Genomic DNA, 22,637 nt, shown 5'->3' with positions numbered 1-22,637 from the left:
GAAGTTTACAGTAGGGATACATGATAAATCACAATCAAATATAAGTCCCAATTTGAGTTAACACAATTAGTACATTTCAAAGACTGCTATTTTAAGTACCATCATTTCCTTCACAAACTACAGAATATTTTATTCTTATTCTGCATTAAACTGCTAACCCTGTAGAATATTTCAGTCTTTTTGTTAATGCTTCTGGACTCATAAATTGCAAATGTAATTGCAATGCTTTGCCAGAAAAATCACAACTATATATTTATCCCAAATACGTCAGCCCTAGTTTATAAAGCCACTTTTAGATTATATTCAACTTTTTTCTTTAACATAAACCCTGTACTAGGACTGCAACTAACACTTATTTTAGTGGCCAGTAATCAGTAGTTTAGTAGTCAGTGATTCTTTTTTGGATAAGTTGAGTTGTCAAATTATTTCTACAGCATATTGAGATTTTTAAAACACATTACAATTACAAGTATTATTAGTCGAGAAGTCACCATTATTCCAATTAATGGTTGTAGCCTTATGTACTGGCTTCTGAAAGATGAAAAAAATTGTTTAAAACAAAATAATATATGTTTTGAATGGGTGAAAATCCTCAAAATGTTGCAAATAACAGTTAGCTTAGACCCATTTATACTCTGTACAGTGCTGGCCAGGCAGTAGCAGACAGTATGTGCCACAGCAGGGACAAAAGCAGAGTTAAAATCATATTAATGAGGAGAGGATGAAAGGATAACACGAGCCTGTGATCTTCCTCTCTTTTTCCCTCAGCTCATCGTGGTCTTTCTCTCAGAAAGTCTGCTCCATACATCAGCATGTAACATCAAAGACCTGCATTTGAATGTACCACCGACAATTTATCAACTGCACTTCAAAAGCTCATCGTATAGATCACAAACCGCATGTGGCCTAAAGTTTCAGAAAACACAAAACTGACTTCCAAGAATTTGTGGAGTATTGATTGTAATACATTAATAAAGTGCATATAACAGGTTAGACTAAAACAAATTAATATAACTAGTTTTTGTAGTTTTAATTTGGGTGAAGTTTATTTTTTTGACTCCCTGGTTAGACATGGGCAGCAGATAAGACTCTACGTAGAGGTAATTCCAACTGTTTCCTAACAAAAATAATGTTAACAAGGGCTATATCCTGGCTAAATTGCACAATAGTTATGATTAGACTAATAAAAATAAGAAGCACCTTTGTTTTGTTCAAACTTAAACTTTCAGAAAAATGCCGCCCTGCAATTAGGATGGAATTGTCAGCGTTGATGATGTAGGTAGAGGGATAACAGCATTAGAACTCACTGCCTGTTCCTGTATTTCTGTACTTTTTTCATTTTTTCCACAATCTGCCACTCAAAAGTAAAACTGTTATAAATATATACCAAAAGTACAATCCCACCAAACCAAGTAATAATTAGAAAATCGTGAAAACCTGTCCTATGCACTTGAACTGTAAAATTACCTGGGACGTGTAGTATTTTTGAAGTTGTCCACGTGTCTTTAGTGAGCTGGACTACCACGATGCTGCCTCAGTGAACGCTCGCTGCCAGGGCATCTGTGACCAGTGGGACAACCTGGGCACCCTGACCCAGAAGAGGAGGGACTCTCTGGAGGTAAAGTGTCACTAAGACAAAACTAATAACTCAAAAATATAATATAAGCTCTGTAGTGGTAAAGTGGTGTGGTTGTGTCCTGGTCCTAGCACTTGCTAACAGAAGTTTAGTCAGACACATTGTTTGTTTTTTGGCATCATGAAGGCCCCTCCAGCCATTTTTAAGTTAAAATACTCTCAACCAGTGGTGGAAGAAGTACTCAATTTCGTTACTTAAATAAAAGTAGAGATACCAGAGCAAAGAAATACTCAAGTAAGTAAAAGTATCACATGAAAGTACCTGTTTAAAAACTTACTTAAAGAGTAAAAAGTAAAAGTATTTTGCGCATATTTTAAGGTCTTAAAAGGCTTCAAATGTATTGATTTTAATAAAGATTTGTGTTGAATTGTTCAACGGAAACATTTGAATCAATCATTTTTTCTAGCTGTTTTTATTTGTATATTTTTGTTTGCTCAAATTATGAACTTGTTAAAAATAAACCCCTCAGGCCTCTCTTCAGTAGTAATAAAAAATGCTTTTACTTTTTAGTCCAGTTCAAAAATGTAGCGAAGTAAAAGTCAAAAGCATCCACTATAAAATGTACTTAAGTACAGATACTAAAGTACTTAAGTATACTGCTTTTACTTTGTTGCGTTCCACCACTACTTGTAACTTCACTAACAATCAATAACAAACAATAGAATGGGATTTTCAACATGAAATAGCATAGTAATATAAGAGAAAGTACTATTATGTTAATGTAATCCCTCAGTCATCCAGGTATGTTCCATAGTGGTCCATGGGCATACACTAGTCTGTGTGGTCTTATACTTGTTCTGATACTGCTCAAGATCATACTAAAGCTATTTATGAAAGGTTCATTTTAGTCATGACATTTTTAGTATTGATACTTGCTCACATGAGTATCTAGTTTGGATACTAGTTTTATTATTGATTAATATCTGATTTTCATTACTTTTAACAGCACTAATCTTGACAGTGCTGCTTTCGAACATATTTTTGCAGGCTCATTCAGAACATATTATGAGTTGTTAAAAATGGATAAATATGGCTGATTGTGGTTACATTTTATAGCACTTCTAATTGTTTATCAAGGTAGAGCCCTGTACCTGTGCTCTGTTGGTGTTGAACTTGTGCTTGTTGTGTCTGTAGCGTGTGGAGAAGCTGTGGGAGACCATTGACCAGCTGTACCTGGAGTTTGCAAAGAGAGCCGCTCCTTTCAACAACTGGATGGACGGAGCCATGGAGGACCTGCAGGACATGTTCATCGTCCACAGCATCGAGGAGATCCAGGTGAGGGGAAATATGACCAGTTATTCTGTATTAAGAATAGGCAGAGTTGGCAAATAACTCATTACAAACACTCTTCATTGTAATTAAGTAGATTTTTAGGTAATTGTACTTTTGTGAGTAGGGTCCTATATTACGTGAAATCGCTTCTTGTGAGTGTTAAGACCTGTTACAATGCTGTTACCTCATCAAAAAAAATACCTGCAGTTGCGTTGCATTGCATAATCCTTTATAATTAGTCTGTCTACATCTCCAAAGCTCTTTTACCTTTTTTTTAGTAGACATTGGAAATTCTAGGGCTGAAATTATCCAAATGATTCTAGTGAAAGTGTATGGAGTTTAAAACAGTGGAGTCCTTCCTGTTGCTTCCTGTGTTACAGTGCTCAATATGCAGGATGTGTATGTTAAATGTGTGTGAATGAAACAAAACACAGCTCAGTATGTTTTAGATGAGGAAATGACATTATAACATAGATCAGATGGGCTCTTTAAGCATGTCTGAGTACAGCAGTACAGCAGACCAATCATCCCAAAACACAGCTGTCTCACATCTGTCTCCTCTCCTAGTTAAGTACAAATTTGCCAGCAGTACTTGTAATTAAGTAATTTTTTGCAATTTAGTACTCTTTACACTGAGTGAATGTATAGGATTTTTTCTTTCCAATGCATATTTTTGCTTTTTTGTCTAATTTTTCCTTTACACTGTTAGGGTTTGGAATTATAATGACATATTTCCTTGTGTCTGTGCAGAGCTTGATCACAGCCCATGACCAGTTCAAAGCCACTCTCCCTGAGGCCGATAAGGAGCGCATGGCCACAATAGGAATCCACAATGAAATCCTGAAGATTGCCCAGACCTACGGTATCAAACTGACCGGCATCAACCCCTACACCAACCTCAGCCCACAGGACATCGGCAACAAGTGGGACACGGTCAGAGTTTATTTATTTATTCACTCTTATTAAAGTAATGACATCAGTGTTTCTCCAACTGTGGTGAATGCACTGCCTCTGGTGGTATACTCATTACTCTGCAGTTATAATATTTGTTTTATTTAGCGATAAGTTGTAGTGTATTCCTTTAGGTAAATCATTATTTAGATTTAGAACGACTTTGGATTTGTCTCAGCTTTAGACCTTATTTCGTCCTAGTTTAGGACCTGGTGTGAAAAGTTGGTGTGATTGACTGATTATAGTTTGAGGGTACTTGGCAGTCTGAATACCCTTAAATCAGAACAAAAGCAACAAGCACCAAAACAAAAGCAACAAGTAGGTATTCCTTTTGAAACAATTTTCTCACATTTAAAACTATTACAGCTTACAAAGGGAATAAAGCCACAGGCCTGGTGGTCTCTGTAAGGCTTACAGTGTAAGCAGTCTAAAATACAACAGTGCTTTGTGTTGAGCTCAGTCTGAGCTCTGGCCTCATGAGGTCTCATGAGTGCAGCCATAACCTTTCAAAAGGCTGAGCTCAGCATTCTGAAAGAGTCACTTTGTGTTCAGAAAACTCAAACAGAAGTGACACAGCAGGATGTGTTATTCATGTGAAGTATATTCATGAGTTTGTGTGTGTTTGCGTGTGTCTCAGGTGAAGCACCTGGTGCCCCTCAGAGACCAAATGCTACAGGAGGAGGTGGCCAGACAGCAGGCCAATGAGAGGCTTAGGCGCCAGTTCGCTGCTCAGGCCAACATCATTGGACCCTGGATCCAGACTAAGATGGAGGTACACACAGGCTTTGTTTACACAGAACTTTGAACTACTTTAAACCAGGAATCTCCAACCTTTTTCCACAAGAAAGCTACTTTTAAAAAAATTGTGTCCTGTGTCCCCCCTCGTGTGTCACCCCTCCTGTGTCACCCCTCCTATGCCCCTCCTCCTGTGTCCCCTCTCCTGCCTCCCCCCTGCAGGAGATCAGCCATGTGTCTGTGGACATCGCCGGGTCTCTGGAGGAACAGATGAACAGCCTGAAGCAGTACGAGCAGAACATCATCAACTACAAATCCAACATCGACAAACTGGAGGGAGACCACCAGCTCAGCCAGGAGTCCCTCATCTTCGACAACAAGCACACCAACTACTCCATGGAGGTACACATACACACAGTCTTACTCTGCTGATACTGACTTTTAAGCAGGGAAGGCGCAACTCTGTGATTTTAGAAAGAAGCATTATCGTAGATGATCCAATTGAATAATCAAAACAGAGGTGTAATCTGCATTCCAGAAATAATCAGAAACAGTTTTATTGTCATTGCTAGTGAACATAATTCACAAACTAACAATTTGCTTCAGTGAAATGGTGCAACATAAAACAGTGAATAAAAACTATGAGAAAATAAAATAAAGGCATGCATAAATACAGATAGACTGACTGAATATAAATAACAAATGTAATATATGTAATACATAATCAAATAATAATGGTATCTATTAATGTTTTTGTCTTTCTCATTTTTAAGAACTACTTTATCTATGGTTTAGTCTCATTTTAGACCTGCTTTTTTTTAGCCCTCATTTAGGCCTGATATAGCTGGGTTATATCTCGTCGTACTTGGAAATCCAAATATTATCTTGGTGTGAGTTTGAGAACCATTTTGAATGAAAATTAAATACAAATTTATGAAAAAGTTTTCACAGTTTTGTTTTACAGTTATGGTATATTAAATAATATACAATCATGTTTCTCCACATAGTTTAAGTGTAAACCTAAAGTCTCATACTCTGTGCAGCACATCCGCGTGGGCTGGGAGCAGCTGCTCACCACCATCGCCAGAACCATCAATGAGGTTGAGAACCAGATCCTGACACGCGACGCTAAGGGCATCAGCCAGGAGCAGCTCAATGAGTTCAGAGCCTCCTTCAACCACTTTGACAGGGTCCGCTCTACCACCTCTTCCAAATGTATTATGTATTGTTATTTTATTGTAACTGTTGTAAACTTCTGTAATTTTCCTTCGCAGAAGAGGAATGGCATGATGGACCCAGACGACTTCCGCGCCTGCCTCATCTCCATGGGCTACGATCTGGTCAGTCTAAAACACAAAAGAAAAAGTACAGTTCTGATTAAGGCTGTAGTTGACTAAGGACATTGCTGTTTGACTAAAGACACACCCTGTGTATCAATTTTAAATGTATAAGTAAAAAAAGACATAAAAGATGTATTATGCATACTAAAGCAGACAAAACATATGTGAGTACTGCGGCTGATGACTGGTCTGTGGTTGCCAGGGTGAGGTGGAGTTCGCTCGTATCATGACCCTCGTCGACCCCAACAACACTGGAGTGGTGACCTTCCAAGCCTTTATCGACTTCATGACCCGCGAGACCGCCGAGACCGACACCGCAGAGCAAGTCATGGCCTCCTTCAAGATCCTGGCCTCAGACAAGGTACAGGTCTACAGGAACCTCCTCTGTGTAAAGTGCATATGACAGCTTTTCCAATTCCTACCTGGTTAAATGGGAAATTCCATTCAAAAGGCAGAGACAATTTACCTGCATTTTTCTTTACTAAAATAAAGCTGTTATGAGTTATTTTTATTACTCCAATCATAACTATTATGTAATTGAGATAGTGACCATAATGTAAACAAGGGTCAAAACTAGGTAACACTTATAGAGTTACCTTTACGTTTGTCATATCTGCGGCCATGTTCAACCAGAAAGTAAATTTTTTTTAAAAGGAAAGACTTTTAAAAAATCTTTAATAGAATTGTTAAATTGTTATATAAATGTTAACTATGTTGTAATGAAATGAGTACCAGTAGTCTAATCTGTCATATGCACTTTAACACTGTCAAGTAAATGTGCTCCTAACGCCCCTGGTGTCTCTGTGTAGAACTACATCACAGTGGAGGAGCTGCGCAGGGAGCTGCCTCCGGAGCAGGCCGAGTACTGCATCAGCCGCATGACCCGGTACATCGGCCCAGATGGACCCCCCGGAGCCCTGGACTACATCTCCTTCTCCAGCGCCCTCTATGGGGAGAGCGACTTATAAACCCCCCCCCCCCTCTCATTTCTCCTTTTGGAGAGCCATTGTAACCCTACTGTCCTCCTATATGCTTTGTTTATCATCTCTTCTCTTCAAATCTTAACTCTCCGCCCATTAGCCCTCTATCACCCCCTACTGTCCAGAGAGGGGGCAACCAGGGCTTTGCTCAAATCTGTAGTTTAATTGGACTGTCCAGCACTCACTGTAGTGCCGCGTGTTTATGTAATCCACGTACATATGAAGCTAACGCTAAAAGAGGCACTGAGTGCACATGAGGATTTTGGCAAAGCCTGAGCCTGCCCTTTCTCTGGCAGACATTCTGTAGAAGGGTAATTATAGAGGAACTATGATAAACAGCTGATTGGTCAGTTGGCTTGGTTCGTTGTGAATTTGTGCGGATGCATGCAATGTTAAAGAATGCTGTCTATGACTGCCTTATCTATAAACCCATCTAAACCACAGGAACTCCAGTTAGCAATTGAGCTAAAGAAGCTAAACTACTGCACTGTGACACCTAAAGTTAGCACTATTAACTTAAAGCCTTAAGACGCTCAGGGTCAACGGGAGGGGAACCAGAGCACCGAAACAACCGGATATGAGACAGCAAAGCACACTGGGTAATTAAAACTATGGGGCCATGTTTAGTAAGGACTGAGGAAGAGACGCAGGAAGATGAGCAGATTTGGCCAAAGAGAGTTATCCCACCGCCACCTGCCCTGCGCCCCCTACAGGCGGCTCGGGGTAGAGCGCTGCACCTCGCCAGGGGAGAGAAAGTTACTGTGACACAAGAATCTGTACGTGGGACCAGTGCGGGCCTATGGAAGAAGACTTTAGGGTTTGGTCCTGATGTAGTTTTAGTTCACAAACTGTGACTGTGCTCTGTTCTCCTCCAACTCACTCTGTCATCACAAAATCACTTACATTGAATATGAAAAAGTTGGAATAAAAAAGGGAAATTATATTATTACCCTGCAGTGGTCCGTGTTGTTTTTAGAGTCTACTGTTATTACTTGATGACACTTTTTATACCACACAGCCAACATCAAAAAGCAAATTGACGTTGATGTGAATTTGTTAGGTTGTTTTTTTTTATATTTGTATGAGTTACATGACATTATTATTATTATTATTACATTCACACCACGATTTACATATTAAAGCAACACCATGCTGCTTTCTGGAAGTGGTGTATGATTTTCAGTGCAAACTATGAAAAAGGAGAGAAAAAAATGCTTTAGTTTAGTCTATTGCTTTGGTTAAAAAGTTACCTTCTGGAGCTTTAAGAAGAGTATATTTTATTTAAACCATAATGACCAAAAGAAGGTGGTGATATCATCCTCATACCTTCAGTAGTCACATGTCCCGGGTGGGGTCAGGGAGGGGGTCCCAGAGCAGGTGGGGGGGCAGGTCCAGTCCACTCTCTTGGGCATAGTTTCTCCAGTGCTCGTCGTCACTTTGGTGGGTCAGATATCGACAGCCCACTCTCTGCTCAAACTCCCTCAGGTCACACCACAACTGGAAGTTCTGCAGCAAAGGATCATGGGTAAGAACACAACACAAGTGGGTGCGATATAATTTGTGCAACATTTATATTCATTATTAGACCACTTATGTGTATAATTCTCAACTTAAATACTCAAAAAAGAATCACAACATAAACTTTTTTTTTTTTATTATTTTTGAAAATGAAAGTGTTTTAGAGTTTAGACTACTTAAGACAAAATAGCTTAAAGCATATACATTATACAAAATTACATTACTGAAGTATGCATTTTTATCAGGTTCTAAAAAGTAATAATTTTAAATTGAGGAAAATGTCAATAGGAGATAATTATGATTAATGGCCCCTGATTACATAACATACTTCAGAATTTCTCATTCTGTTCAACAACTGAAAGGACTGACCTGGAACCAGCGGTGCCCCAGCGCTTTGCCCACACTATAGCGCCTCCTCGTGGACACTTGTAGCAGGTTACTGATCAGATTCACCGCTGAAACGACAGCCACAAGCACTGATTTATACACGATATACAGCAGTGAAGATGATCTGGACCAGACAGTACAAACTCTGAAAAAACAATCATAGTGAAAATTCATATGGGACCCATGTGTCATTGGTGCACTTTTTTAGAATACACTTGAACGTCTTCTTGCTATTATTTTTTTCTGAATGTTCCACAGTATGACATTATTGACAAAAAAATAACTTGAAAACTCTGCATTCTTACTGCAATCTGACTTGACCTGGTGGTGTCATCAACTTGTATCCATGGAGATATAAAAGTGTAATGCCATACTGTGGAAATTCTGTGAGGGGCCCTCCCACCAGAATAGCTACATAGTGCACCTTTAAAATAAAATGTATCAGGTAAGGCTTTAGCATATGTCAAATGTATTGTAAGCATCAAGCAGAAATAAACAAATTGAACTCCTTTAATAAAAAGACCAAACATTGTGGAAAGTTACCCTGCAGTGATATGGGTGCCCATGTTTGCCGTGGGTACATGAAGGATGCATTGGTGATCTGTTGTTTGATGTCTTCGTCTTCGTTAAAGGGGAAAGTACCACTGAGACTCACGTACAGGATCACCCCCACAGACCACATGTCCAGGGACCGGTTGTACCCCCCCAAACCCACCACTTCTGGAGCCAGGTACGCCGGAGTGCCCACCACAGAGCGCCGGAAAGACTTCTCGCCGATGATACGGGCGAAGCCAAAGTCACACAGCTTCACCTGAAATATCCACAGAAAGTAGAAAGTAGTAGTAACATAAGTTATGTTCCTTGTATATCAACTCAGTAAAGTATGTCTAAGTGTAAGTAGTGTTTATAAATGTGTCAAATTTAAAGGGCTCATATTACACTATTTTCTACTGTTGCTATGTTATATGCTGTGTTGCTTCTTCATGAAAAACATACTCGGAGCTGTGTTTTGTTTCATTCACACTTGTTTAATACACAGACCCTGCATATTTAGGCATCATTCTCTAAAAATGAGAACACCTGTTCCACCTTGTGATGTCATGTGGTAATACAGAAAGTGCTCCACTGTGTTTTTAAACTCCATACACCTTCACTAGAATCATTTGGATAATTTCAGCCCTGGAGTTTCCAATCTCTACCGAACATGGCTAAAAAGGTAGTTACCACTTTATGACATCACAATCAATCAATCAAACTTTATTTGTATAGCACTTTTGATAGATTTGAAATATAGCACAAAGTGATTCATATGCAACAAAACAATTACACCAATTACAACAACAGCAACCCCCCATGGTTCCTTCCATACACACAGCAATTGGACATAATGAACATAATGATCCACGGGTGTCATAGATTATAGCTATATAACAGATAAAAAGACAATATGTCTTCTTTAAGGTGCACTATGTAACTTTTCTGTTGGGGGTATGTTGCCTGCTCATATCCATGAAGATGTTATTATTGTGCCTAAAATGTTTCACAGTATTAAAACATTAAAAATATCTTCAGATTTAAAACCATTATGTTTGTTGCTCAAAGATACCTTGAAAAACATTCATTCTTACTGTAATAGGGTCACCTCTCCACAGCTGTGACCTGTTACATAGTGCATCTTTAAATAAAGTTTTTATGATTTGGAAATTGCAAGATATATATTTTGCAATAAACATGAGCAAATGAAAATCATTTCTTACTGTACCCTGAGAGGAGTGCCTTTACATAAAAACAGTATCATGAGATTTTGATTAATCCTTCTAAAATGAGATTTATTGACAGAGCTTTATGTTAAAGTTGGTATAAAATAGACACGGACCTGAGGAAGAGAGTCTGCAGAAGTCAAAAGCACATTTTCAGGTTTTAGATCACAGTGAGCGATGTGTTTTAAATGCAGGTAACGCAGAGCCTCCAGAATCTATGAAAACAAAAAGAGAAACTATTTAGTATTATGATCAAGCATCTGATATAAATAACGTGAGTTGGTTGTGTAGGTTTGTTTATTTTGAAAAGGCATGAAAACTTCAGACCTGTATCACAAGGAAGCGTGTGATGCGTTCAGGGAGTCTTCCTTTTTCACTGGACAAAATCATTTCCAACATGTCACCGTGAAGTTTCTCCATCACCACAAAAACATGATCCGAGGTTTCAAACATCCCCTCCAGTAAAACCACACCCAAGTGTGACAGGCTCTATGAGAAGAAACTAAGTTACTCTTAAATAACAATTCATGTGTTAGTAGAAACATCTGAATGTTATCATTTAGCGATGCACTATGTACATTTTCCATTTTGCATTTATTTTTAAAAATTCCTTGAAATACCTTGAAAAACATGCATTTCTATTGATCTTGTTTGGAAAGTTGCCATGGGCACCACCATGTGTGATTTTGCATAGGGCTGTTGATCTCAACCACAAATAAGTGATTAATTGGTTTTAGCTTGCTGTTATATGGCACTATTTTGAGGACGTTTCACTATACAAATTGTTAATTGCCATGGTAACACTTTTCATTATTCTGAAACCCATGCATCTACAGACTGCAAAGCTGTTTTCCAGATACCCAGAGAAAGCGTATATTGTTGACTTGCTGGTGCACATGAACAGTATAGATTTTACACAAATCAGTCTATTTTCTCACTCCCCTCTGGGAAGTGCAACTGTTTCAGATGCCTGGCCGCTGACTGCTGGGTGATGGCTGGACCCTAGATCCTGTGCCCTGATGCTGTTCTGTGGACCCAGACCCTTCCTTTCCTCATCTGGCTGGATGACCAAATAGGATGATCGTCACCCTACCGTGGATAAGCCCCCCTCTGTCCCTTAATTGAGTGGGGTCTGGTTCTACAGTATTGAACTCTATCTGCAAATGGATGAACGTTAGTCCTAGACACATCTGCAGCCTGCCTGCCCATGGGAGAGGATCTCTCCTTCACTGTGATTCTCCTCTAGATTTCTCTTTTTCCCACTGTTTTTTTGTTTTGTTTTGTTTTTGAGTTTTTCTTTGCCGAGAAGGAGGGTCTCAGGACAGCGGATTTTCTGGGACAGTTATGCATTTGCTTATTTCCTGTTGGTTAATTTGCTTGTCTGTTTCTGTTTCACTGTTGATTTTCTAAGTTTCTGTTGGTTAAATTAATTATCATGTTCAGCCCTAAGAGCCAACTGCTGTTGTCATTTTGGGCTTTACAAAAATAATTTGAACTGAAATGAATTGAATATTTTATATAATATTGTAGTGGTGTAACTTTTCTCTAGTTCGCTATTAAAATGAATTGGATTACAATTTAGCCAGTGCTAACACAAAGTGTGGGATACTAGTAGTCAGGAGCAAAAATGGGAAGGGTCATCTCTCCACAGATCTGACCTGCAAATTTTCCTGGTTGTGCACCTGCATGTCTCAATGGAGATTTAAATTTAAAAGCTATCTGTAGAGCTACACAAAGCAATAACATGAGTAACATGAAGACATGCAGGTGGCAGAGCCTCCATTAGAAAAGTTACATAGTATAACTTTGAATATTTGATTAGACTAACTGCAGAGCAGTATTTAGCCTGACACACCTGAAGTATGGCCCCTTCGTTCCTCAGCTGACGCTCCTGTTTTGTGGGGAAGCGAGTTTTGTCAATGACTTTTATGGCAACAGCCCGACCAGATGTCCTATGTGCACCTAAAAGAGAAATGGATGTAGAATTACATAAAACAGTGAAATGCAGAGAGAGAAACACAGATTTTCTATGAATTTATATATTTTTAAGATAAGCAATAAGTTATACCCAGGGCTGGGTAACTAATCAAATTTTAAGAAGATCTGTGTCGACTGCCATGCAGATCTCTGTGCAGCGGCCCTTATGGATTCTCCAGCCCGGGGTGGGTCCACAGGAAGATGGTCCCACCTTGATCCTTTGGGTTGTACCCGGCTGGGTCTTGTGTTAGAAGTCCGGAACCTCACCCTGATGGTAAGTGTCTGGTGGATCCAGGGTCGGGTCCTGGACTTCTCCCGTCAGTCCGGGCGACATAACTGGCCATAATGTGGTGCTCATCACAAAGGGTCTCTGAATTGCTTAGACTGATGCCCCTGCGACCCAGCCCCGGTTTAGTGGAAGAAGATGGATTGATTTAAGAAGATCTAAATTTAGATACTTCTAATTGTCAGTGACCAGCTTTTTGCCTGTAGTGTCTTGAGTTCGTCTTTTTTTAGTGATCACAATCCTCTGTCTGTAAAAGCTAATGGTTTGGAGTAGAGTTCAGACTTTGGAAGAATAATATTTTTTGTTTTAAATAGCAGAGATTTAAAAGTCTGTATTGTTTATGTTCAGAAAATCAATATTGCAATTTATTACTTGTTAATCAGACAAAATGAACTGTAATTAAAAAATGTTTCCATAAGAGGAAGGATACATTTTTTTGTCATATCACCCAGCCCTAATTACACCTAAATGTCCTTACCTCCATAGACAACTCCAAACTGGCCTGAACCCAGCACATCATTGGTGAAAATCTGATATGTGCAGCTAATGTCCTATAAATAACAAAATATAGTTTGAAAATAAGAAATAAAAATGTGTACTTTAAATATGACAACATACATACCATGCTGTCATTGTAAGGCTCTGTACCTGTCAACACACAGTATACAGTTGTTAGTCAAAAATAATACACCTATACAATATGGACAGTTTTTAGATTAATTACCACAGGATACAATATTTGAATTCAGAATTTTTGATCCAATTAAGTGGGTCATATTCTCTTGCCTATGCATAACAATCTATATCTAGCATGAGTAATATGAATCAAAATGAATAAAGGGTTTTATTTTTTTATTTGTGGTGTGAAAAATAGATATTCTAAATTGATTAACTGAATAAATAAATATGTAAATATTTTACAGCATAGTAAGAAATAAATGATATAACTTCTAAAATTGTAATATTCCTACTTATTGTAATTGCAACACAAAAATCTGTTATCACTCACTCTCTCCCTGCTGGTTGGATGTGGTACTGCTCTGGACAGGCATCAGGGCCTGTCTGATGGCAATCTCCCAGGAAACGCTCTCTTCTCCAGCCATGATGCAGTAAACCTGAGAGGAAGTCACCAGCTCAAAGGAATGAGTGCTATTACTACTAATAGTAGTAGCACTACTACTACAACAGTTACTACTGCTGCTGCAACTACTGCTGATACGGTCCAAGAGTGGAGTCAGGACAGAGAGGAGAGAGGGTGCACGGACTTGGAGCACTTCGGACAGACAGATCTCCTGATAACACATAAAAACATAATTGAGTAGACTAACACATTGAATGAATGTTATGTAACTTTATTGCCTGTGTAATTGTGAGAAAAGTATTGTTATTGACTTATGTAGAATTTTTCACAAGCAAAATAGTGGTTGTAGTATATCATAGAATTCCATAAATAATACATTTATTTAAAAAAATATATATATGAAGAAATGTATTGGTCCATACCTTGTAATATTTCATGCTGCTCTCATTTTGATATAAAGTGATGGTCTTCCAGTCCAAAATCCAGTAATGACGCTTTTTCTGAAAAAGATCATGTAAAATGTATTCAAGATATATAAAACAGAATCATTTTCATGTCCCTTGAGTAAAATATCACTACAAATATACATTTGCACAATTGCATTTTTGGAACTTATCAATAAAAAAGCTAAATATAATTATATTTATTATACCAGTGAGTCAGTGTTGGTGTGGTGCAGGAGCCATCCTTCTTTCAAAACTCCATCAGTTCTTTTCTTTGTGTGATGAACTGACTGCACCAGCCGCATCAGAGGGATGTAGTTACTGAAGCATGGGCTGGAGACAAAAAAATACAACTTCACACTTTTTGTATTGGCACATTTAGAGTTCATTCACTCAAACTCTACATAATGAAACAATCTTTAAGAGTTCTAAAAGCTAAAAGCTCAGAATGTTTTCAATATTTAAAGGTCCTGTACCTGACTGTTTTCCCATGTATCTGAGCAAAATTTGTCTGTACACATACATTGTATAAGCAATTTTTGGAGTCAAAATAAGTCCACTGAGTGCTGTCTGCATCTAATTATAAAGCATTTTATTTTCTGATAATCTGGAAGTGAGTGTTTGCATGCTTGTTCACGGTGAATAATTAGGATGTTGGAATACATAAAATAAGTGAGGAATAACTTTGGACCTCTGCAAACAAACTGCATTAGCAATGTCAAACTAATAGATTCAAGATTTAAAATAAGCTTGTGATGCAGTCTGTCTATTTGTAGTTTTTAGATCAGGTACCACAAAGACCCTATGTATATTCTTTTTACAGGGCACTTAATCAGTAAAACAATATTCATCTCAGCCTGACCTCATGGGCTCTCTCTGCTGGTGGTCTGAGTCTCCGTCCATGGGCATGTCCTCATCACTGAGGCTTTCTTCATAAGTGGCATCCAGCTCTAACTCGCTCTCGTCTGGATCAGTAGGTACCACCAAACCAGGCCCTGAGGATCCTGGGAATAAAACAAGACCCAAACTATTACTATTGCCATTACAACAAACATATTTGAGCATGCCATTTATGGGTTTATTTTTTTAGGTCTGATTTTCTAACCATTGGCAGTTTTTCTCTCTCCAGGACAATCTTTAGGGACCAGAGGCTCACAGCGCTGGTGACAGTTAAACCTGCAATCTGGAGAAAAGAAAACTATATGAAAATTGATACTTTTCACAAAGCCTAGAATTAAAACAAATGTTACTATGTATGTAGCTACAGTTCCATTAATCCTTCCTAACTACCACAAGGCGGTGTTTTTTTTTTTTGTTGTTGTTTTTTTCGGGTTAAGTATTAAACTCAAAATTGCATTATTTTGTGTTTTGTTCATTGTAAACTGCAATAATAATATAAAACTGCAGAACTAAGAGGCCCTGCCTCTCCATTGTGACATTACACCAATAACTAAATCGCATATGCATATATTATATATATATATATATAAATAAAATATAATATATATATATATATATATAAATAAAATATAATATATATATATATATATAAATATATATATAAATATATATATAAATATATATATATATATAAATATATATATATATATATATATATAAATATATATATAAATATATATATATATATATATATATAAATATATATATATATATATATATATATATATAAATATATATATATATAAATATATATATATATAAATATATATATATATATAAATATATATATATATATATATATAAATATATATATATATATATAAATATATATATATATATATATAAATATATATATATATAAATATATATATATATAAATATATATATATAAATATATATATATAAATATATATATATAAATATATATATATATATATATATATATATATATATATATATATATATATATATATATATATATATATATATATATATATATATATATATATATATATATATATATATAATTTTTTGAGGACTCAAGTCTCAAATGCAGGACAATACAGGATTACTCAAAGATGCATCAATCAATCACATTGACAACACAACTTTGAATAAGCTAATGATGAGGAAACACAGTTATAACTCTGACTGACCTGAACACTGCAGTCCCTGTCTGAAGAGCCCTTTGAGCAGTCGGTGACAGAGCTGGCACACGGTAGGTTTGGTGTAACTGTGGATGTGGAAGGTGTGAGGGACCAGGGATCCAGAGCTGCAGTAACCCACCTCTACCCAGGAGGGAGAGCTGGAGGAGGGTTTCGACAGGCTGATCTGAGCGGTGATAGGGAGGGGGTAAAAAAAGAAAAAGTTTAACCTGTTTAACACACTATCTTGTTCCCAATAAGGCTGAGTAAGACAACTTTAAAAACATTAACAGAATCATATCCACACAAAAGTTGAACTTAACTTAATCTTCCAAATGAGGAGGGGCAATATGCCAAAAAATGTATATGATGATTTTCTTGTAGCTTAGATCAAGATTTTGATTTGATCACAATTTCATATATATTCATCTATTCTTTTTTAAGAGGCAGGTAAAGCCATCTGCTGTGAAAATTCACACTGTGACTGGTTAAAGCCACCTGTCCCTCACTCAAAGCATAACAGAGACTGACAAATAGAAGGAGAGGGTGGGGAATAGAGTCTGGTGTCACCAAAATATCATATCACCATAGGGATCAGATTATGGTTTAATTTTTACTGCCATATTGCTCAGCTCTATTTCTAAGAGTAAAAAGTATGAAAATCGTAAGAAAATATGGCATTACTTTTGATGTAACAAACATTCTTACCTCCTCCATGCTGCCCCCTGCCTGGTTGGAGAGGGAGTGTGTGGGGGGTCTGCGTGGAGGGAACAGAGACAGGCTGGTGCTCACCTGCCTCCGAGCTCGGCTGCAGTTATTGGGCAACTGTATAGCACAGCGCTTGTGAAAATCTAACCCACAACCTGATAAGAAAGTGAATTTTATCAATGTAAAATTCACAATACAGCGCGATTCCTTATTTTTTCCACTTTCTTATACAAAAATGAAGAAAAAACTAAAAACTAGAACTAAAGGTGTACTATGTAACTTTTCAAGTGAAGGGTCCGCTTCCTGCTTGTCCACAGTATACGGCGAGGCTCACACAGTAAGAATGCATAAAATATAACACCTACGACTGATTAAATGCAACATAGAAAAGTTTAAAGCCTTACAGTGGAACATTCCAAAGAAAGCCATAATATTTCCATGGACACAACCAGGAAAGTTACATGGTACACCTTTAACTACAGAGTGTTTATAGGTTTCTTGGGGTTTTTAGATGGACCTTGTAAACTGAATGTAAAATTGATTTGGTTAAAAAAATGATAATAATAGGCTGATTTCTGTGCATCGTTATCCTTCAGACCTGTGCACTTGAGCCCCTGTCTCACCAGCCCCCACAGCATCTCTCCGCAGTGATGACAGAATGTGGGCGTGCGATACGATTGGACGACCAGTGAGTGTGGGTGGATCCTCATCTCTGTAACCGACGCCGACCCTGAGTTCAAAACAAAACACTTTATTCATGGAAGTCCACGAAAAGTAGAAAACATGGATATTTAAAGGTGCACTATTTAACTTTTCTGAATGATGGTACATCAACTACTAATCTGCAAGGAGATTTGAGGAGATTTTTTAATACCTTGCAAAGAATATTCTTACTGTGAGTGGGGTCACCTCTCCACAGATCTGACAAGTAACTTGAGCTGGTCGTGCCATCTGCTTGTCTCCATGGAGACAGACTAATATCATACTGTGGAACATTTTAGACAAAGAAGCAACATCGCCATTCCATGGAGGACAAGCTGGTGGCGGACCCTTCACCTAAAATGTACATAGTGCACCTTTAAAATCTATCTATCTATCTCATTAAACTATCTAATCAAATCTATCTCTCGCTCTGTATTGTCCCGACCTGAGATGACAACCTCGATGAGATCCCCGTCCCACAGCTTGTCCTGGTCCTGGAGCAGCTTCAGGAGCAGGTCTGAGGAGGAACAGTGTCTGAACAGGAGGATCCTCTCTCCTGCACCAACCACACTGCAGGTGGGAGCCTGAGACCAGACACAGGGAGAGAGAAGGACTGGATGGAAGTGATAGTTTTACCATCATTAACAATCACTCACATTGCTCATAAAATAATTATTTTTTAAATCGGTAATTGTTTCCTAACTCTAGATTTCTTAACTTTAGATCCTTTGGGGATCTTGAGGGATTATGCAAACATTCCGTTAAATGTTTTTTTTGTCTGCAAAACACACAACACACAAAAGTCTATAATGGAGGACAAAATGTAGAATGAAGAGTGCTGAAACAGATGCACCAAACCACGGCCGTGCTGTGGTCAGGTGACACAGGTGCACAGGAGTCTGACCTGAGCTGCCTGGAAACAGCTCAGAGCAGAGAAAAAGAGAGAGAGAAAGAAAGACAGAAGGCCCAGTCTGCAAGGCTGTGGTTGGAAAGATGAGTCTGTCACCCTGTGTCTGTGGTGCTTTAGACCACATACAAGGGTGTCAGACCCCTGGAACCAAATCTCAACTAAACAAATGCTCTCAAGATGACTTCAAACAGCTAGCCAATGGATGACTAAAACAACACTAGTACACTCATTCACAACAATTAAGTGCAGTTTTCTGGAAGGACATTAAGAGTAAACATAATTATGTGCATATTTTCCATGTGCAGAAGTTTGAAACATTAGAGAAAACCTGTGGGTGTAATGCTATTTTTATTTTCCACAAGTGACGCTCTTTACGCACGTTTGGTGCTTCATTCAAATCTAGCCCACTCACGATTTCAAAACAATAACAACATAGAAATAATAATTGTTATAAAAGCAGTAACTGAACATGTCCGTGCCCTATACATAGCATTTTTATTTTTAGATGTAAAATATTAAATTGTATTTAGACTACGTTTGTTGTGAGTTGCAGTGGGAAGTTATTATGTCAAAAAGAGCCTTAACTCTCGACTTTAAGGCTGCCTTTACACTTTACACTTCCTGGTTTGAACCCTGTTCAACCTAGTCCAGATGTGGACTTGGATTTGGTCCTGGTTAAGTCCTAGTTTAGTTAGATTTTAAAGTGGTGTGTGCAAACATGAATGCACGTAAGCATAGTATTACCCACACTATATTGTATTTTTACTTAGCAAATTTTCCAACTGCAGAAGTTTGAAACATATTCTTCTGTGGGTGTGATGCTATTTTTATTTTGCACAAGTGACTGTCTATAACAGTCTTTGTGCACATTTGCTGGTTTATTCAAATCTAGCCCACTCAGTCCTGTATATTATGTAAAGCGATCTTTTTGTGTTTTTCCAAGACAATTTGAAAGATACTGACCTGTGACTAAAGAATGAGGTCTGTGTGGGACGACAGACAGCGTATTATGTTGAGTCAGAAAATCTACAGGGTCCAGCAAGTTTAAAACACGCATGCATTCACTATATTATGAAATACACAGGTGGGTAGCAAAAAATTTTACTCAAGACTAACGTTACTTCAAAATAGTATTACTCAAGTGAAAGTACAAAATAGTGGTCCGAGAAATTACTAAAGTAACGGTACACAAGATAGTTGGGAATCTATATTTTTTTACTTTTTTTAAGTAAAAAGTTAAACAAGTAAATATAACTGAATAAATGTAACTAACTACCCACCTCTGGTATTGTGGTTAAAATATAGATCTCAGTAATGTAATACTCTTGTTGCTTTGGTCATTCGGTGGTCAACAGTCACTTTGATGCAGGGCTGAAGCTGGGCAGTGGGAATATACAGTTTGTTTTTTTTAATAGGTTGAATATATTGTAATATATTTTTTCATAATTTCAGATGGAGGGCAGGGCCTATATAACTCTATGGGAGATCCACTGTTTTTTGAAATAAATATTCAATGTTATTAGCAGCAGTGGTGGAATGTATCAAAGTAAGAGTAGTAAAATACTATACTTAAGTACACTACAAATACCTAAAATGTGTACTTAAGTAAATTTTTTATCGTGGATACTTTTTAGTTTTGCTTCACTACATTTGAGAGCAGGTATCTGTACTTTCTAATCCACTACATTTTTGAACTGGACTGAAAAATAAAAGTATTTTTTATTATTGTTTAAGACCTGCTAAAAAGGTTGAGAGGTATATTTTTGTTCGTAGTTTGAGGAAACAAAAATACACTAAATAAAAACAGCTAGAAAACGAACAAAACAAAAGTAGATTCAACTGTCTCTGTTGAACAGAATTCAGCACAAATCTTTTATCAAATCACCATAATTGAAGCCTTAAAAGACTTCAAAATATGCATGAAATCCTTTTTACTCTTTAAGTCAATTTTTAATAACAAAAGCCAAAGTTAAATCTATTTTTATGGATCAGACCTGGACGACTGAGGGCTTACGCATACATTTTTAATACATTTATTCAAGTCAATTTTTTCATGCGTTACTTTTACTTTAACTTTGTTTTTGTTTTTTCAAATTGAGCACTTCTTCCACCACTGTTTATCAGGGATTAGCTCCACAAACTTGCCATGATAATATTATTGCTTCAAGTCCTTTCAACCAATTATTCTGACTGTGGGCTAATTCCTTAATTAGGTAGTTACTAACCCTGAATCATTTTGATAAACTATTATTTTATGCTCATTAAGGCAAGTAAAGGTGTGGTTATGATAAAGTGGTACCATTTTGTTTCATCTTCACAAATGCCTTTTTGTGTCCAATTCAGTTCAAATATATGAAGTCAAAACAGATATAGAATGAACCCTTTGTTGCATTACCTTCCTCTCAATCATCTCTGAAGCCAGTTTCTTTGCATGTTGGTAGGTCCGGCACAAGGGAGGGAGTCGGGCCACCTCTCGATAAAGTCCCAACTGAAACTGGACCAAAGCTATGCCTGGATCCTGGGCCGGACTAGAAGTGGACTCTGTGGACATGATGGAAACTGCAAAGAAGAAAAAAATAATAATGAGGTGATCTTTGGAAATGTTAGTATATATTGGATTTGGAAAGAGGAAATCTGCTTGTCTGCTTTGTAAATAAAGTCCAGATTTGAGATTCAGATGGTTTGAACAGAGGAGGGATGGCAGTAAATACATGGATAGAACAATTTACCAATATAATCAATGAGAGAATAGACCAATGAAGAGTAGTTTATTAGAAATGACCAATAGTTGAGGTGTGAATTCTTTAAACAGATCTGAATTATGGAACTTTTCTTGTCATCGTCTTGTCTCCATGAAGATTAATTACCACATTAATGTTTTTTATTTCCATGGAGAAAAGCAGATGACACCATCAGGCCAAGTTACAGGTCAGATTTGTGGAGAGAGAAAAAAACAACAACACCTGTAATAAATATAGATGTTGAATCTATACTATGTAAATATAAAACCATCATAGAAAGGAGGTGTTGGTACCACCATCAAAAACATTACGTAGTACACATTTAAAATACTTGCCTGTAAACAATAATAGTAAAGTAATGGCAGCTACTGTGATGCATTGTGCAGAGAAAAGCAACCACAGCAGTAGAATTGTTTACATATAAAACTGTTGGGTAGAGTACTTGAAAATACTACTCAAAGTAGTGGTCCAAGAAACTACTCAAGAGTGAAAAAGCAACTGGGAAAGTACTATGCAAGTGAGAGTAACTGTCTGGACTCATTTCTCAATCTCATTTATAATTTTAAGTTAATGTAATTTGAAGGACTAAATATTAAATAATGCACAAAATCTAATATTTTCAAAGGATCGAAATAAAATTGAGAAAAACTTACTTAACTATATCTGAAACGCAAATGTTCAAATCATATCATATTGTCGACATAAACCTTATGAACTTGTACTTACTCATAGTGGGAAGAAAAAAACAAAAACTTTGCCTCAAGTAAGAGTACTGTTACTTCAATAAAAATATTACTCAAGTAGGAGTAAAAATATGCTGCTAGAAAAGTACTCTGAAAAGTACAATAAAAAATTTAAAGTAAATGTAACTACTGCATGACCTTAGGAGTCATAGCACAAATCAACAATATGCAGTACTGTGCTGTTCATGCCAACGTTTTCAGATCAAAATCAAATAAACGATAGAATCTTACTTGTTTACTGCAGCCGAGTTGAGCGACGTCTTTATTTGTGTGCACAACAGCTCACCGGTCCATTCTTGTTCTTCTTGTATGAAGTATCTGTGGTGACTTTTATTTCCTTTCACAGGAAGTTACCGCAGACA

At 37.2% G+C, this 22,637-nt stretch overlaps 2 protein-coding genes across 3 annotated transcripts in view; one reads left to right on the top strand and one right to left on the bottom strand.

The window, feature by feature from the left end:
* The window catches only part of actn3b (actinin alpha 3b), a 35,189-nt gene extending 27,326 nt beyond the window's left edge, over positions 1-7,863 (top strand). The window contains exons 13-21 of one of the 2 annotated variants that reach the window (XM_033983520.2): positions 1,510-1,618; positions 2,771-2,911; positions 3,659-3,841; positions 4,497-4,631; positions 4,817-4,996; positions 5,638-5,784; positions 5,869-5,934; positions 6,137-6,295; positions 6,744-7,863. In XM_033983520.2, the coding sequence (XP_033839411.1) occupies positions 1,510-1,618; positions 2,771-2,911; positions 3,659-3,841; positions 4,497-4,631; positions 4,817-4,996; positions 5,638-5,784; positions 5,869-5,934; positions 6,137-6,295; positions 6,744-6,902 (1,279 nt within the window). In that variant the 3' untranslated portion in view covers positions 6,903-7,863. Of the gene's footprint in view, positions 1-1,509; positions 1,619-2,770; positions 2,912-3,658; positions 3,842-4,496; positions 4,632-4,816; positions 4,997-5,637; positions 5,935-6,136; positions 6,296-6,743 lie in introns of both variants that reach the window. The other variant, XM_033983519.2, reaches the window with a different exon arrangement.
* A 379-nt stretch (positions 7,864-8,242) lies between these two features.
* Positions 8,243-22,590, bottom strand: LOC117386578 (serine/threonine-protein kinase D3-like). Its single transcript, XM_033983981.2, has 19 exons — positions 22,507-22,590; positions 21,187-21,350; positions 18,327-18,465; positions 17,778-17,909; positions 17,180-17,334; positions 16,484-16,658; positions 15,472-15,549; positions 15,229-15,370; positions 14,576-14,699; positions 14,346-14,423; positions 13,852-14,134; positions 13,465-13,490; positions 13,321-13,393; positions 12,435-12,541; positions 10,907-11,068; positions 10,696-10,794; positions 9,363-9,630; positions 8,802-8,887; positions 8,243-8,420 (listed from the first exon to the last, which is right to left on the bottom strand). The coding sequence occupies exons 2-19, from the start codon at positions 21,340-21,342 to the stop codon at positions 8,250-8,252; spliced, it is 2,454 nt and encodes an 817-aa protein (XP_033839872.1). The 5' UTR covers positions 21,343-21,350; positions 22,507-22,590; the 3' UTR covers positions 8,243-8,249.
* Positions 22,591-22,637: the final 47 nt, after the last annotated feature.

The sequence above is a fragment of the Periophthalmus magnuspinnatus genome, chromosome 18, assembly GCF_009829125.3.
Source record: "Periophthalmus magnuspinnatus isolate fPerMag1 chromosome 18, fPerMag1.2.pri, whole genome shotgun sequence".
In the NCBI taxonomy this organism is placed as follows: Eukaryota; Metazoa; Chordata; class Actinopteri; order Gobiiformes; family Gobiidae; genus Periophthalmus; species Periophthalmus magnuspinnatus.
Note: the sequence above shows the minus strand (reverse complement) of the source record. Positions and strands in the feature narration are given on the sequence as shown.